General features: G+C 27.6%; 2 protein-coding genes across 4 annotated transcripts in view; one reads left to right on the top strand and one right to left on the bottom strand.

Annotated features, from left to right (window-relative positions):
- The window catches only part of LOC132935664 (zinc transporter ZIP1-like), a 40936-nt gene extending 32363 nt beyond the window's left edge, over positions 1 to 8573 (bottom strand). Inside the window, exons 1-3 of one of the 2 annotated variants that reach the window (XR_009663318.1) lie at positions 8327 to 8573; positions 8134 to 8266; positions 5597 to 5907 (exon numbers count right to left, since the gene is read on the bottom strand). The gene's annotated coding sequence lies outside the window, so the exon portion shown is untranslated. Of the gene's footprint in view, positions 1 to 5596; positions 5908 to 8133; positions 8267 to 8326 lie in introns of those variants that run through there. The other variant, XM_061002267.1, reaches the window with a different exon arrangement.
- Positions 8574 to 10220: 1647 nt separating this feature from the next.
- LOC132936413 (uncharacterized) lies at positions 10221 to 13498 on the top strand. 2 transcript variants are annotated; one of them, XM_061003136.1, is made up of 6 exons: positions 10221 to 10434; positions 10907 to 10978; positions 11041 to 11185; positions 12676 to 12798; positions 12890 to 13042; positions 13114 to 13498. In XM_061003136.1, exons 3-6 carry the CDS (start codon positions 11050 to 11052, stop codon positions 13371 to 13373), a joined length of 672 nt encoding a protein of 223 aa, XP_060859119.1. In that variant the 5' UTR covers positions 10221 to 10434; positions 10907 to 10978; positions 11041 to 11049; the 3' UTR covers positions 13374 to 13498. The 2 variants fall into 2 exon arrangements, with proteins under 2 accessions (XP_060859119.1, XP_060859118.1); XM_061003135.1 differs by having other exon boundaries at positions 10428 to 10494; positions 10914 to 10978.
- Positions 13499 to 17207: the final 3709 nt, after the last annotated feature.

The following is a 17207-nucleotide window of genomic DNA, read 5'->3' as shown; positions in this document are numbered from 1 at the left end:
ATATTATGTTGTCGTTGTCACACATGTAAACATTCACTAAATAACTATTGCGCATGTCAACAAATACTGGTAAATGTCCGCATTGTGAGATATTTGAAATAATTGATAACATTCACCAAAATTATTAGTGAATGTCGACATACACCGGTGACTGTCAACATTTAATGCCATGCGGTCATACACCTTAACATATATATATATATTATTATAAATGAAAGTTTTAATTATTATTAATGTTATTAAGAAACCTATTATATGATGTATTCCTATAATTGATAAAATTAATATTAATATATTTAATTTGAAAAAAAAAAATTTAACTAACGAGTTTTATTTGATTTATATATTTAATATTATAATTATTAAGTATTTTAATAATTAAAAATTTTAATATTGAATAAATTCAAAAATAGATAATTCATAAATTTTCATTTATTAAGTTTGCAAATAATATTCATGTAGTATTATTAATTGAGGATATATTTTATAGGATATCCTATAAAATTGTACGTATTGAATTTTAAATTGAACCAAATATTTAATTTATTTTACAATTAAAAAAATTATATTTTTATTAACATTTAAATAATAAATTATAATTAAAAGTGTAATTTTTTCTCAAGTTATTATTAAAAAGCATGATATTTAATTTAATTCTTCTATTATTGAGGGTAATCATAAGTGAAAAGGTATTAATCTTAATTTTATTAATAATGATATTATAATTAAGATATTATCATTATTTATAAATAATATATTTTTATTAATTAAAAAAATAAATAATAAAATTGAAGCAAAAGATTGAATTAAAAAATATTTTATTGTAGCTTCAATGGAGTAAATTGAAGATTTATAGTTTAAAATTGGAATAATTGAAAATAGATTTAATTTTAATCCTCTTCATATAGATAATCAACTTGATGCTGAAAATGATATTAAAGTTCTAAACGTAAATAATGTAAAAAATATAATTTTTGTTTAATTTAAATTTATCAGAAAAAAAGAATTTTATTCTATATTTGAAGTATGAATCTAAAAGCTTTATTTTAACTTAATTTTCTTTTTATGATATAGACTGAAGTGTCTATGCATATGTATACATTTTTGAAATTTATGGATTATATAATTTCTTAAAGTATAATAAAAATATATATTATAATACATGATTTACTCTATCAAAGTAACCCTTTTTCGGGAATTTTATTTTTAAAATATTGTCTAGTAAAAAATGTTTCTTGGTTTAGATAGAGATTGGGAAAAGTATCAAAACATTTTTAAAAAAAATATGTGTTAGTGAGGCATGACGTTTTTACTTGTCTAAAAAGAGGGCCCCCTTTAAAAAAAAAGAAGAAGATAGAGTATATAGAGGATTTATTACTATATATAATAGTATATATATCTAGATGTCATACATATTTATATAATACATGTATACATACATATACATATATAGCTTACTTGTCTAACTTGGAACCTAGTATTTTATACATTTTAATATTAATAAATCTTAATACCATTTCAGAACTTTGATCATAGTATAAGACTAAGAATACAGAATATGATAGATAAATTGATACATTTTTATCGAGTTATTGTGTACATGTATGGAAATTAAATATGTAAAACATTTGAGTATTCTATTTTTACAATTTATTATTTTAGTGCAAATGAATTTATATTACACTTAGTACAAATAATACCTACATTAACATTCTAAAATGTAAGTTAATGAATTTAAATACTATCAATTTATTTTTAATATTAAATAATAATAGCTTTTAATTATTTTTCAGGATATCAATTTTAATATTTGGAACAACTATGAATGAATTGATGTAACTATTCAAATTTAAAAATCAATATGTCGTCATTATTAATGTATGTAATGAAAAAACTTCAAATTACTTAACCAGAAAAATTTGCAAAATAAAATTTAATAAAGATATCAATTTAATAGCAAAATCACATTTTTGTTACAATGTGAGTATTATTTGTTTTAAGTTAATTTATACTCAACCATATAGAATTATATTCTTATTGTTATTGAAGGATAATCTAAGCTAAGCGGTTTTGAACATAGAAATATTTTTGGTGCTGTTGGAATTGTTTTTAAGTTTGTTCTATAGTCAATAAGCATATTACTATTGCTTGGTACCTTGCCATTTAATAGTACTAATACTACCTAGTTATACCTATCATACCCAGAGTATACAAATGTATGCGTACATACAACTATTAGAAGACTAATAATTGTATCCAGTTGATCTCAAATATAAAACAACATAAATATAATGTTTGATTTTATCTAAAAAAAAAAAAAATGTAAATGGTAAATTATAGCTCATAAAAAAAAACTTTGGTTTAATTAGGCAAGTACCTACCTAATATTAATGTATTAGATTTAGTGATTTAGTAAATCAGGAATTTTATGTATTGAGTATTAAGGATTTTTATAGATCTCTAATTATATAGTTATTTAATAAATACCTACCTATTATGATAATCTTAACAGAAAAATAAGGGTATCCTATATTTTTTTTTGAATATGTGTAGATACAAAACCCCGGGTAGTGGGTAAATACATTGTATTTCCCTGATTATCTCATAGCATATAAGTTAAGTATGTTCACTTAATTACAAGGTTTTAATTTAAAATCCATTTAATAATCAAGTTAATGATTTGAAATTGTTGGAATATTAATGTCACACTTGTCATGTACGTTTTAAACTATAATAGTTGTCCTTTATTCATTATTAAATTAAAAAAATTTCATATTATAAAATAAATAATATAATAGCTATTATTGGTTTTTTTTTAGAGTTCACAAAATTAGTTTTTGAGTATAAGTGAATCTAATTTTTGTTTTGGATTAATTAGGTTTTGATATAATATAATGTTCAGAAGTAGAAATGCTACTAAACAGAGACATAAGATTTAAGAGAACTAGGATATAAAATTGGAGAAAAATTAAATTATAAGTTATCGTTCATTGTGATCTTTCATTTTGATTTTAGGTTGAAGACCCTTTATATATTTTAGTGTAAGAAGGGCATGACAAACATAGCCTATGGCTAATTTTTTGATGGTACATTGATTTTATTATAAAAAAAAAAATTTCTATTGTGTAATAAGTACTGTAAGTGATGCATACAATTATTATTGCAGATATTGTATTAGAAAATTAATACAAAGTATAATTTAAATCCCTTTTAAGATTTACATATTTTCAAACTTAGTAAATAACATACAAAATCAACGATTCTTCTAAAAATAGACATTGCACTTACATATTTATTTTATATATTATACATATTATTTATTTTAAAATGTTCTACATGACATATGTGACATTATTTTTCTTAAGATAATGGTTAAATTGTTTGACACATCTAGGAGTTTATTGTATTATACATGAATGCTCTGCTTGTTGCAAACCGTTACGTAATATTATAATAATACTTTTATTTGTTTTGAACATTTAGCCAACAAATTGTTAACTTATATTAATAGGTGTTGATTTTTTTTTATTCATCAACTAGCAGCAGTGTCGTGACGAACTTCATTAACTTATGAGGCACAATAATTTATATAAGTAATAAATTATAAATACTTATTTAAGTAATTATGTATTTACGTAAATGGTAACTGAGAAACATTGGCGTAGTCTTAGTAAATTATTATAATATGTGAAATGCCTCTAGTCTCCAGGATACCCACCACCCTTTAAACGTGCCTCAAATAAAGTCCTTCGTCACGCCACTGACTAGTAGCATTAGTGAAAGAACCTAGGTTATAATATGTATAATGTAATACATATAGGGCTAAAAATAACAAAATGTTATTGAACTAAAATTATTAAACGGCCAAAAGTAAGTTTCTTACTTAGATTGAGGTAATATTATGTAGGTACAAATTAAAAAAGAACTCAACATTCTTCTACAATATTGTATTATTTGTAATTAGAATTTTTTTCTCTTAAAAAAAGATTTATTATTATTTTATAATAACAACTATACAAATATTTCTAAATAATATATACTTTTAGTTGTAAATGTGTTATTATTAATTACCTTCTATTTAAATAAATGTATTGTGTATACTATGTATTGTACAACAATAACTGTTAAAATATTTATAAATAATAAGTTATTTTAATTTATACTACTTACTATTTAAAGAAATGTATTGGGAGTTAGGATGTAGACTATGCATCAAATGTAAGAACAGCGAAAATTATGTAAATTTATAAACAATTCTCAATATTATATTCTTTAATATTTTTTTAAAGTGAGTGTATGATGTTAGTGTGTGTTTCATGGTATGAAATGTAAAAAATAATATATTATAATATTCAGTTACTAATTAGTAATTACTATAATGGAAAAAATTAAAACATAATTATTTAAAATTGGAATGTAATTAATAATATCATGGGTTTTAGATACATAATTATTATATTGTAATTTTTAAAAACTATTGTAATATAGGTAGTCACCAGCACCACTGATTGCTAACTAGGAATATGGCCACCACATTTTTGTTTGATTCGCATAGATAATAAAGACATGGATAGAACGTTCGTCTTACGGCGATGAATACAATTTATTACCCATTATTATGAATAAATTGAGGCAAAAACTAGAAAAAATATTAAAAACCAGGAGATTAATGAAATTAAAATGTTGAAACGTTAATATTTTCAGAAAAATGAACTCAACAAAATGGATATCTTCAATTTTTTTTTAAAACAATTAAATAAAAAAAATGTATTTTTTAACTTTTTTATCAAAACATTAAAATAAATTAAAACATTAATGCTGGATTGCACAAAACATTTAATGGATCAATAGTAAGCTAATGATCCCTTAAAGAAGATTTAGTGGCCCACGATTGGTCCATTAAATTTTTAGTGAACCATTAAATTTAATAAATTGTTTATGCAATCCAGCATAAATGTTTGTTATTCTTGTCCCAGTGAGTTTTATTAAGAACCAGAATTTATTATGGTATTTCCTTTATTTCAGGAGATATCGCAATGGGTAAATTCTCACGAAAAACGTGATAAGTGATAAGACCGTATACCAAGAATCAATAACCAGTGCTACATTATGTAACGATGATGGTAAATTGTAAAATGTTATTTTTATACCTTATAGCTGATATTCTGCTGCTGCAGGTGGGAGTGGGGATTAGATAGGAATGTCCAAATGTCCAATTCGTATGACCATTTTACTTATTAGTTATTATCGATTATGACCGTTATGGGTATCGTTAAGTTGAGATTTAATTTCATGTTGACTTCTGGTTTTTACTGTTGGGTATGATAAATTTCCCAGTAGCAGTAAATTGAGCGAATATTTAAACGTAAATAAGTTGCTAACGGATTACTCAAATTAAATACAATAAACGTTAAATCAATTTTTTTAAATATGTTTATAATTTGGCTATTTTGAATTTCTTATTTTCTGTACAAAAAAATAAAAATAAAAAAGTTTATATTATACGTATATTACAAGTCTATTGATTATATAAAAAAAAAAATGAAAAAATATTGATCAGAATACAAGTTATTTCATTTGTCAGAACTTTGTGGGACACACTGTATATAAACACAATTTAAGTATTAAAAAGTTCCAAAGACTGTCCTTAGCAAATTGTATGATATAATAAAATATTAGAGTCAGATAGGAAGTCATAAGAGGATAAGAGAACATTAACCCGTCAGTGGTCGCGATGTGGCTTCTGGAATAACCCTAGTTATGGCATTTCTTAAGCTCTGCTCAAAATTAGTTATGATTTGTATATTTTCATAAGATAAATTAAAGACTAGGTTGTTCCTTAGAGATTGCATAACTCTGCAATATACTGACTTGGTATTATTGATGAACATGGACAATGGGAATCGCCTGTAAACAGTACAAGGATAATATATAATTATAATATTATAAAAAAAAACTTAGGGTTAATGATAATTGACCAAATTGTTAAAACCAATTTGTACAGTGAAAAGTTAAGCAATATCTGGAGGATTAGTTGGCCTTACTGGAAAGGCTCTGTCGAATCTATTTTTTATCCTATTACAAATTCACCAGCTTCGGGCCTGGTATGGTAAATTTAATACAGCTAGCCACTCAGCTAAACTCAACGGAACGGGTAAAGTACAACCAGCCCGTGCTATTTGACACATTGCTACTGGACGACCAACTTCAAAAGCTACTTCAGTGAATCTAAAATTGTATATATTATTCATTGTTATTGTTGTTTGTATAATATTTTGAAATAAACCGCAAATGTACTTATGATATGCAAAATAACCATAGGAAACTTTTCTATTACACATTTAGCTCAATATTCAATATTTCAAAATTGGCTTTAAACAAGTATATTTCAACAGCAGGTACCTATTTTAAAGCATTAAAGATTTATAAAATGATGTAAACATGAAGAATTTAAAATTTAAACAAGGTTCCACATAAATTACTTTATTTACAATAATATCATCGAATAAACTTAGTAATATATCATAGGCTGACTGACCATCTTCATTCAGAATCGTTTTTCGTATACAATGATATTATATCATTTAATTCAAATTTAACACCATCCATTACAGTGACCTACTTATAACATGGAGTATATCAGAGAGATATCAAATTTTGTTTTTGAAACCCAAATTTGTTCTGTGTCACAACAGAATAAATTACTCTAATATGAAAAGCAGCAAACGTGTTTAGAGGACGTCTCTTCCACATGTGTCGTGACACATTATGTCGTAGTTATGAGTATGTAAAATATTAATATTTGAAAATGCTCATAATTCACTTAAAAATTACAACATCGTAAAAACCCAACTAGAGAACACAGATAATGTTGTTATTAGGTAACCAAGAAACATATTTAATCTAAGTATACTAATTAACTATTATGAATTAAAAATGTTAATTTTTCACTCAAACAGACAACTTTAATCCCAACAATATGTTGCAACGATTACATCGATTTGCATTCTGACAAAATATTATAATTTTCACAACATGTATAAGGGATCGATCATGGTATATTTTTTTAATTGTATTTAGTTGATTAAATAATAAATATTTAATTTTGAAATTTGAAATTTAAAAAAAACAATGTGTTAAATGTGTCTGCTGGGTAATCGCTTCAAACAAATTATAATTATTATAAACATATATATTATGTTTTATTTTAAATAAATAAATAATTTAAAATAATTATTTGAAGTAAATGCCTGAAATGTATTTGAAATTAATACAGATGATAAGACAGCTTTCTTCTAAAACTACAAACTTTGTTTTAAAAACACTCCTACTATTTAGTAATTAGTATTATTATTAATAATAGTATTTAGTAATTCAATTTTTGAACTGCAAGGCTCCAGACATATATTTATGCCCTCGATGTAATATTTAAATTTATTTATTTTTACTTATTTTAATTTGATTTGATATTTTACAGTCTCCAGTTATGGATCCAATACAGCCGTTTAGTAATTTGTGTTTGAATATAAAAATTATAGAGAAATGAAAATAAATATAAGTTGGTGGTTTTCTGTAATAAGTACGTATAATGAATAGGAACCTAATATTATGTACCTATATAGATAATATAATATGATCCACAGTGACTTTTCAAACTTCCATTAAAACATTTTTATGCATATTAAATTAATAGTAATAACAATAATAATAATTTAATAATAATATGTCTTGTCAGCCGAAAGGATGACATAAGTCACCTGTAGGATCAAATGTTTGTTAGCGGCTTCAAACCAGACGCTATCATTTCGGAATGAATAAATTTGCAAAATACAAATACCGTAATACCATAATATTTGTATTATTATTAGGTATATTATACCTAATAATAATAAAATATGTGACAATCCCGAAAATAAGCGACTAACGAGCCACCAGCTCAGTAGAATAATTCACTGACCAACATGTTATTCACCACTACAAATAATTTACGTACCTACTTCTATAAGTATGTCAATGTATGCTCTGAAGTGAGAAAACAATATTAAAACAATTGCAACAAAATCACTCCGAATGAAACTTACAGAAACAATTTACAGAACATGGAAACTATACGAATTTGATGAATGTACTTACATGATTTTCAATGACAGTGCACAAATAATGATTCACTGAAACATTAAGTTTTGGTTCTCGTAACGGCCTGAATTACTCCACTGGCAAGGACGTGAACCAGGCAGCTCGAGTGGTGGCAAAATATAACGAATACCTATAAACAAAAATGTCAAAACAGTTTTGAATAACTCGAATAAGAAATATGCGTCCAAACCGTTAACAACATTATTTTGGTGGTACTGAAAGCGTTACAAAAACTAAAGGTAAGGCCGCAACGACTGTTCTGCTATGGAACAGCATTATAGCCGCTGCGGCTGTACTCGTCCATGAGCAGTATGGAGCGGCCTGTCACTACGGCCCGCTGCCGTCGTGACTAGCCGCGCCTAGGAAAACTTCTAATGACTAATCAATGACAACATTTTGTCATGGACTAATCATGACATTTGAAAAAATATTAAACACTTTTAAAACGGTGACAAAACACTATCATGCGCGAAAGAATAATATACTATATAGTAATATCAGCAATGTAGTTATCACATCGCTGCGATGAACGAGTCAACGAGACGAAACAGTGAAACTGTGAACCTTCGCGCAAGGGGACAGACAAACACAGAAAATATCCGGTGTTTGTGGATCGAGCACATATTTTAGAAATGTTCAAATCTATTGAAAGGTTGATACATTTTTCGTTAACAATATTTCATATTATTTTCATTAAACTCAGTTAGCTAGTCACGAATTAAGATTTAGGATAATAATATACGGGTACGGAACGATGTGCCTTATCAGTTACAAGTATAGAGCTCGGATGTTAATGACAAAAATTTCATTAAAGTATGCATTTAAAAATTTCAAAAATATTCAATTATATGCATCAAAAATACCTATTTTTCAACAAATATATGCAAAAATATTTCAAAATATGCAATTATAATGCAACAAATATACCCACGCAAAAAAGGTGTAAATATTCATTCAAAATAAATTATAAATACTATAAATGGGATACCTAATACTAGTAATAGTAATTCAGAATATTTTTTTGTTTGTAAATGTATTTAAAATAACTTCATTGCAAAATAGGTACATAACTAGAAATTACATAAGGATATATTATATTAAATGTTACGTAGGTTAAATACTTCAAACATCAAAATTATAGTTTCACTGTAAAACAATGATTTTGCATATATTTTCAAATTTAAAAGACCTTCGACGATCTGACTGTATGTTTTTGTAAACTGAAATCAACGATTACCGACGATATATTATACGGAAAACGTTTTATACTTTATAACTAATAAAATAATGTAATATAATAAATTCATGTTATCCTTATCATAATTCAAGCCGCCATACACCGGTGTAGTGTAGTTCAGCTGTTTCACAGTATGGTGTGGTATCAATGTTTGCGTGTATTGTGCAATAGTTACTAATGCTTTGAGATAACGTGGAACCCGTTTCGCGTATGTGTTGTCTCTGTCTTGTAAGTGCGTAACATACCAAATTTTATGCGCAGCAGATCACGTTTAGCTCTGTTAGTTTACAAATTAGAGGAATTGACCTCTCATAAAATTTAAAGGTGAGACTATTATCTAGGCAATGTAATTGATTTTTTATTATATTCTAATTTTAAAGCGAGTTATGAGTATTTTAAGATGTACAAACAATTAACAATTTTAAAATACTCATGACTTACTTTCAAATTAAAATATAATAAAAAGCCTATGATATTACCTAGATATTAATCTTACTTTTAAATTTCATAAGAGGTAAATTCACTCTTATTTTTAAACTAACGGAGCTAAACGCGAACTGCTGCGCGTAAAATTTGCTATATTACGCACTTGTAAGACGGAGACAACACATGTGAGGGCCACGTCATCTTCGGGTTAAAAAGGCGATAATGGTAATCTGTGCAATAAGTTCACGGACTAAGATTAACAGGACTGGAAACGAACCTTTATCATTTGATCAAGATCTGTTATGAAAAGTTAACGAGCGATCGTGGCGACAAAATTGAGCAACTAAAATTAAGTCACTGTATATAGTAATAGAACAGTACAGGAAGCTGGTGAAAAATATAGATACTAGGAGATGGCGCTACAATCATTCATTGACTTTCCGTAACAGATGTGGATCTTTTCATTATACAGTACACTATTGTTCGTTTCCAGTCCTGTTAATCAATTGTCTGTGCAATAAGATTAGCGTCTTTCACAACTGATATCAACTGTGGCATCTCATATCTTCATATTTATATATCAACAGTTAGTTGTAGACAAACAAAGATTCGTCGATAACGGAATGCAACAAGACGTAACTACATCTTAGTCGATGCCAGATAAATTGAGATGGCGGTGGCAGCGGCGCTTTTCAGTAAGTGTAGCCCAAACTAGTCGCTGACAGTGTGATGCGAAGGTCACACCGTTGGCTACGACGCGCGCAGTCATCAGTTCGAACCCGGCTCAGTGCAAACAATTGTATTTATCATTATTATTATTATATTAATTATATTATTTTACAATTTCTACTTTTTGTTCTTAAATGAAAGATTATTATCAGAATATTATTTAATTTTAAATTAATATCGTAAAATAATTTTTGTGACAGTTGTTGGTTTATTGACGTATATTCAAATACAGAGAACCACTGGTTTTCCGTTATCACGCCGCCGCCGCCGTCTCAATTTATCTGGCAACGAATGTACTGATAGTTTGTGCTGTTCGATGACATTATATTATTGATAAATAAATATTTTAATTGAATATTATACTTTGCACTTTTGCAGTTTGCAGGTCTACGACAGCGTAATTACTAATTACATATCACCGGGCGTCGCTAATTCAGCCGACCAAGTTTTGTAAGTTTTATTGTCATTTTTCAAAACTTGAATCTTTAGTCAGCGTCTGATTATAAGTACAGGTGGTTACTATGGCAAAGTCCAAGAACGGTCTGACGGCCGCTAGCCTGTCGGTTTTGGGAGCGTTATTGATCCTGTTGGCGTTCACGACGAAGAGCTGGTTGGTTACGGATGGGAAATTAAAAAACCCAGAATTCGAAAGACTAGGTTAGTATAGATGGGTGTAAGTATATATGCGCTCACACAGTAATTCACATTTATTTTTCATTTAATTTTAACACTCTTGTACCGCATTAAAAAAGGTATGAGCAGTAAAAGTCTTTAATTTATTCAAGGTTGGTAAAATACGCAGATAAAACACTTTATATGTTACATGTATAAAGCGTATAAATGCTTATAACGACTAAGAAATAATATGGAATATTAAGTATACATTGTTTGCTTTGAACTTTTAATTATTATTATAGTGATAATACTGTAAATTTTAATTTTAATAAGAATAAACTTATAAATTAATATAACAAATTAACAAATCACATCAACTTAGTGAATTTTCTTAAATTTAGAATAAAATAAAATGAAAACAAATTTCTTTTTTGCTATTAAAATATTAATGTACTTATTAATAATGATGACCTGGTAATTAATATTACAATTATTAAAAAACCTCATCAACTTGGTGAATTATACCTGATAAATTCTGCTCAGTGCAAATATAAAAAAAACTTTTATACTATATATTTTAAACGTACTCTACTTGAATTATGTGATTATGACGGGGTTGTTTTGAAATTTAACTGATAGAATGATGACTTTTTATGCATTGTATCTTCTATTCTGACTGACGGTTTCTACCCATTGGGGTCACTTACCTTTTTGTTCAAAACTTGAACTCATGACATATGTTGAGATATTTTACATTACAATATTTTTATAAATTTGGCAAGTTTCAAATGCTTGGAAAGTGCAGTTACCTATCTAGTAGATAAATGCTCTGAAAGAATACAAGGCTGTACATTTTATTTTTATCAGCTTTTTCTCTATTGAACTAGAATTTTTTTCTTATCTAGATAGGTAGTGCCTACGCTTAATTATAATAACTTGCATTTCTTACATACTTAAAAAATCTGATTCACAAAGCAAAAATATCTCAATATTTTTTTTCAATTGATAAAATGGTTATACAAGTATTAAAATATAATATTATTTAAAATAATCCACAAGTAGGTTTCCAGGTTTACCAAGCATTTTGATAATAATAGTTAATACTATCCAACTTTGTTTGTTCTTTTTTATTAGTATTAACGTTGATTATAAATACTATAGATCGCTCACTGTGGTGCAAAATATGCTGTACTATTTTAGCTGGTGTTAAGCGCCAGAATCTGATTAGGGGACCAGGTTATAAGATGGCTTATCTTATCTCTAGATTATCTATCTTATCTAGTTTCTGGCATTTAACACCTAGATCGCTAGTAAATTAGTGCAGCATATTTTGTATTACAGTAAGCTATCTATAGTATTTATAACCAATAGAATTAATAAAACTAAATTTTAATAACATTTTGTTAAATAATTATTGTTACAAGTTTCTGAAATTAATAATGTTAAGTTATTTATTTATACTATGATGAAAAATAAATTAAATTAGGTATTTACTTTTTAATAACAATTTGTTTAACTGTTCACTTCCATAGGTCTATGGGTAGTATGTTTTAAAGGTTTTGAGGACCCCCGTCATTGGTACGACACAAGATTCCATAATTGTTGGTGGGTGTTTGAAGAAGAATATTATATTATCTCTGATATTATATTTAAAGGTTTGTTTTTGACATTTTACTTTCCATTCATAACAAATAAAGTTTTATACTTTAATGTGAAATTTAAAATTAATACAAATTTTTTCCTTAGATTTTTATATTGCTACTCAGTTTTTCTTTACGGCTTGTGTTCTCTTAACAGTGTCAGGTTTATTCTACACTACAATTTATATGTATCTAAATAGAGCTTATATAGGTTATGTTCAAATTCTATTATCAGCTGGAATACTTAACATAGCTGCAGGTAAAACATTGTGTTATATTGTGTTATAATTTGTAACATACCTATGAATGTGTTAAAAATATTATTTTCAGCTATATGCAGTAACATTGCTCTGATAATATTTGGAATATATGGAGACAACAGAGAATGGATGCCACATTGGGAACACAATGATATCGGATGGAGCTATGGAGTAGCAGTCGCAGGAACTATTGCCCTTTACGTCAGTGGAGTATTGTACGTAATAGAGCAACGGCTATACAATGTTAAACGCGAAAAAATGGCTACTCAAAGAGCCAATTACAACTATGAAGCTAATGACTTAATACAATCATCTTACACTGCTGTATAAAATATCAAATTTTATATTTTCAAATATCCAGTAACAGCATTTGTATGTTTTCATTAATTTATTCTTAATAAATATGTACACTGAGCACAAAGATTCGTTAACATTCTTTAAATGTCTGCATAAACTTTGCACAGAAAACACTTGGTGTTTATTTTAAATAACAAATATTATTAATAAAAGGCGGATGTTAATGCTCCAAAAAACTTAAATATATGCTTTATAAAATTTCAAAATATGCTCGATAAAACGTCATTATAATAATATGTAAAAATTTGATCGAAATATGCAAATATATGCAACATAACGATATTACGTTCATTTGTTTTAATGTTCCACCAAAAACCAAAATCGATTTTGTGTAAAAATTCCCTTAATTTTTCCTTAAATTTTATGTTGTTTTTCCCGCCGCTTTTGAAAACTATTAGAAATATTAAATTTTGCCTCCCTAATGCACCAACGATATTCACTTTCCCATCCAACAAGATACTGAAGTTGAAAATCCAATCATTATTTTGAGTACTTATCGTGTACACACACAAAAATTAAAATTAAAATTAAAAAAATTAAGAATTAAAAAAAAAACACATCATTGTAAAATCAATACATTCATCGTTCCACTTAGAATCTAAAAAAGCATTTAATTTATATAAAAACAATTTAAAAAAAAAAATGTACTAAAAAATTAAATAGTGTTAACTAGTGTTTATTAAAAAAAAAATCACTACCATGTACTTCGATAATCTGTCTTCAGTAAAACGTTGACAGTTTGGGCTTAAAATATTTTTGTACATAGAAAATGTAATTGGGAAAGACTGACGAAAAATTTTGAATCTATAGATAGGTAGCATGGGTACTTTTATAAGCTTTTATAAATTAACTGGCGATACCAAATAGTCGATAAAGTATTTCGTGATATCGGTAAATATCGCCGTTAATAAAACCCATTAAAAATAATTAACAGCACATTCTTCAGAAAATCTTATCGATTTGTACCGTTCATACGTAAGTCGTGTATAAAACTATTAAATCAATTGAAAATTAAACACAATTAAGGCATTTATAAGTGAAAAAGGCTACACTGAATAAAATCGGTAACCGTACGTTGTTTGAATGTGTTTTTTGTCTAAGTAGAGGTACCAGGGTTGAGATTTTATAGCATATGCATATTTCTTATAAGATGCTTAAAAAATAGTAGAGTAAGCTGAAAATGTGTTTCATGATACAAAAAACTCAAATTAAAAATTTTATTTTGCTTTTTCTTGCATATTTTGCAATTTTTAATTTTAGTGCATTTTTTGGACTTTTTTGCATTTTTACCTGTTTTTAATCATAATTGATCATATTTTATGAAATTATATTTTGGTAAAAGTGTTTTAGATTTTTGTCAATCGAATTATCACGATAATTTCGTATTTGGTATTTGGTTCTAATTTTTGTTGTCTGCTGATTTTGTGGGGTTTTTTTGTCGATTTCTACTGCGATTATTAATCGCCGATTATAAACGAACGAACGTTGAATGCGTTGTAAAGTCAATTTATTTTGATTCTGATCAGAGTGACTAAATTATTTCAAATTTTAAGTTACTACTTATAATAATTTGTAAGTGATTAAAAAATTTCCTTTTTTTTTTGCATATCTTGTTGTTTTTTATTGCATATTTAGCGAAATTTAAGGTAATATTATAGCGCATATTTATGCAATTTTAAGTGCTATAAAATCACAACCCTGGTTATTACTAATATATACAACTAAAATTACTGCACACGCCACACAACTCCGTCAAAGGGTTCGGGGCTAATTTTTTCATAAGAATTTTTCCTTGAAGCCAAAAAAAAATTCTTGACGCCCTAGTTACTAAATGAACATATTTTACTAACTACTCTAGATTACAATTTACAACTTATTTTTAAGGCTATATTATGGATGTTGTACTACGTTTTAAATGCATAATAATTAATGTTTACTCTTAAAAACAGTATTCATTTTACTTCAGTAATTTATTTTACTGTACTTCATTCACAAGTGTTGTAGATTATTTTAGATTCTGAGCGGAGTATTAAGGGTGTCAGTGCCGGTCATTTATTAAGGAGTAACATTTAGGCAATGAATTCACATGTTGTATCGGCCTCGCGTGAAACGTGCATGTTTGTGAGAACGTAAATCGATATTAGGCTGAGTGAGCTATAATTACACGCGCAGATAAAGATATTTACGCACACGTATGCACAAGTCAGTGATTGACTTCGATGACTATTATCGGCGACTTACCGCCAATCACTCCAAAAGTGCACTGTCACGTACCTAAATCTCGACCCCACATCATCGCCTCGTCTTTTCCGCTGTCCTCGGCCATGGGTAAACTCTCGCATAGTTTCACTTCGGGGAACAACAACAGAAAACGCGTACGGCGTCGTGATACCTCTTCACGCAGCGGATACGATCCTCACGGCCATCCATCTTCGCAAAGCTGTCCGTTTCGCTAGCGTTGCCCCCGGGTCCAGCCAGCCGATCAAGTCTTCAAATAAGCTGTTCTTGACCTCAGCTCCCCTGGCCGGAGTGACGAACTCCGCCTCGTCACTGGACGCTTCCACCACCACCTGCATCTCTGGCACAGCGACGACGTCGTCTTTGATCCATTCAACTGGTCCAGTACTGGATTCGTCGTCCAGTTGAAGAATTTTCGACGAGTCTCCCGCAAACTGTATCGCATAAAACAAAAGGCCCGCTAGATCACCGGTAGTCGGTTCCTCATCAATGTCGTCAATTTGTCTTAGTTTTTCTTCCATCAGTTCGTAATCGATGTTGTTCATGATTTTTTCTAAGACATCTTTAATATTGGTTTCGATTTCGGGGGTCTTTTCGTTATTTTATGATTCGGCTATTTTCACAGGTAAATTTTTTTCTACTACTACTCTTGACTTTAAAAACAACTCTTTTTTTTTAATCTCTTTTTATAAACACCTTACACAATTATTTAAAAATAATTTAATAACAAGACGTAATATACATAGGTACATTAATATATTATATTAACGTAATATTATTTATTAAATTATTAATCATTTTATGTAGTTCACCATATCCCCATGATCAGTGTTTGGAATTATTTAGATAAATTTATCTAGATAAATATCTAAATAATTATTTGTTCATCTTTTATCTTATCTAAATAAATAGTTACAAAGTAGCTAAACGTTCATCTTAGATCATTTTTTTTTACTAATCTAAATAAATTCATCTAGATACATTTTTTATTTATAAAAATCGCGAAATTGTACAAACGCATTTTAAATATTTATACAGATTCAAACCAAGTTTATAGTTTATAAATAATGTAATTATTTTTATTTATTTCGTCATTATTATTATGTTCCTAGTGCCCAACTAAAATATACCTAATACCTAAATTTAAAACCCATATAAAAAAAAATTGTATCTAGATACAAAAGTATTTATCTTTATCTAGATAAATATGAGTTAAGTCATCTTTTATATATCTCTAGATACATATGAGTTGCATTATTTTTATCTTTATCTAGATCAAAATATACTTATCTAATCCAAACACTGCCCATGATGCGTCCATGTCCTGTTTATTTATGTGATTTATTAAGAATATCATACATTTCATCATTATATAATATAATATATTTTAACTTCATTATTTTCTGTTTTATGTATCTAATCGCGACTGAAATATCTCACTTCCTGCCTTTGCCACACAATATACTAAAATAGACATAGGTAATAAACAAAAAAGTCCAGGTCCTAACTAGTGTAGTATTTAAAATAATCTTAGACCCAACTAGTGTAGTATCTGAGATTAGCACCTAG

The sequence above is a fragment of the Metopolophium dirhodum genome, chromosome 1 (genome assembly GCF_019925205.1).
Source record: "Metopolophium dirhodum isolate CAU chromosome 1, ASM1992520v1, whole genome shotgun sequence".
Lineage (NCBI taxonomy): Eukaryota > Metazoa > Arthropoda > Insecta > Hemiptera > Aphididae > Metopolophium > Metopolophium dirhodum.
This window is presented reverse-complemented; position numbering and strand designations above follow the sequence as displayed.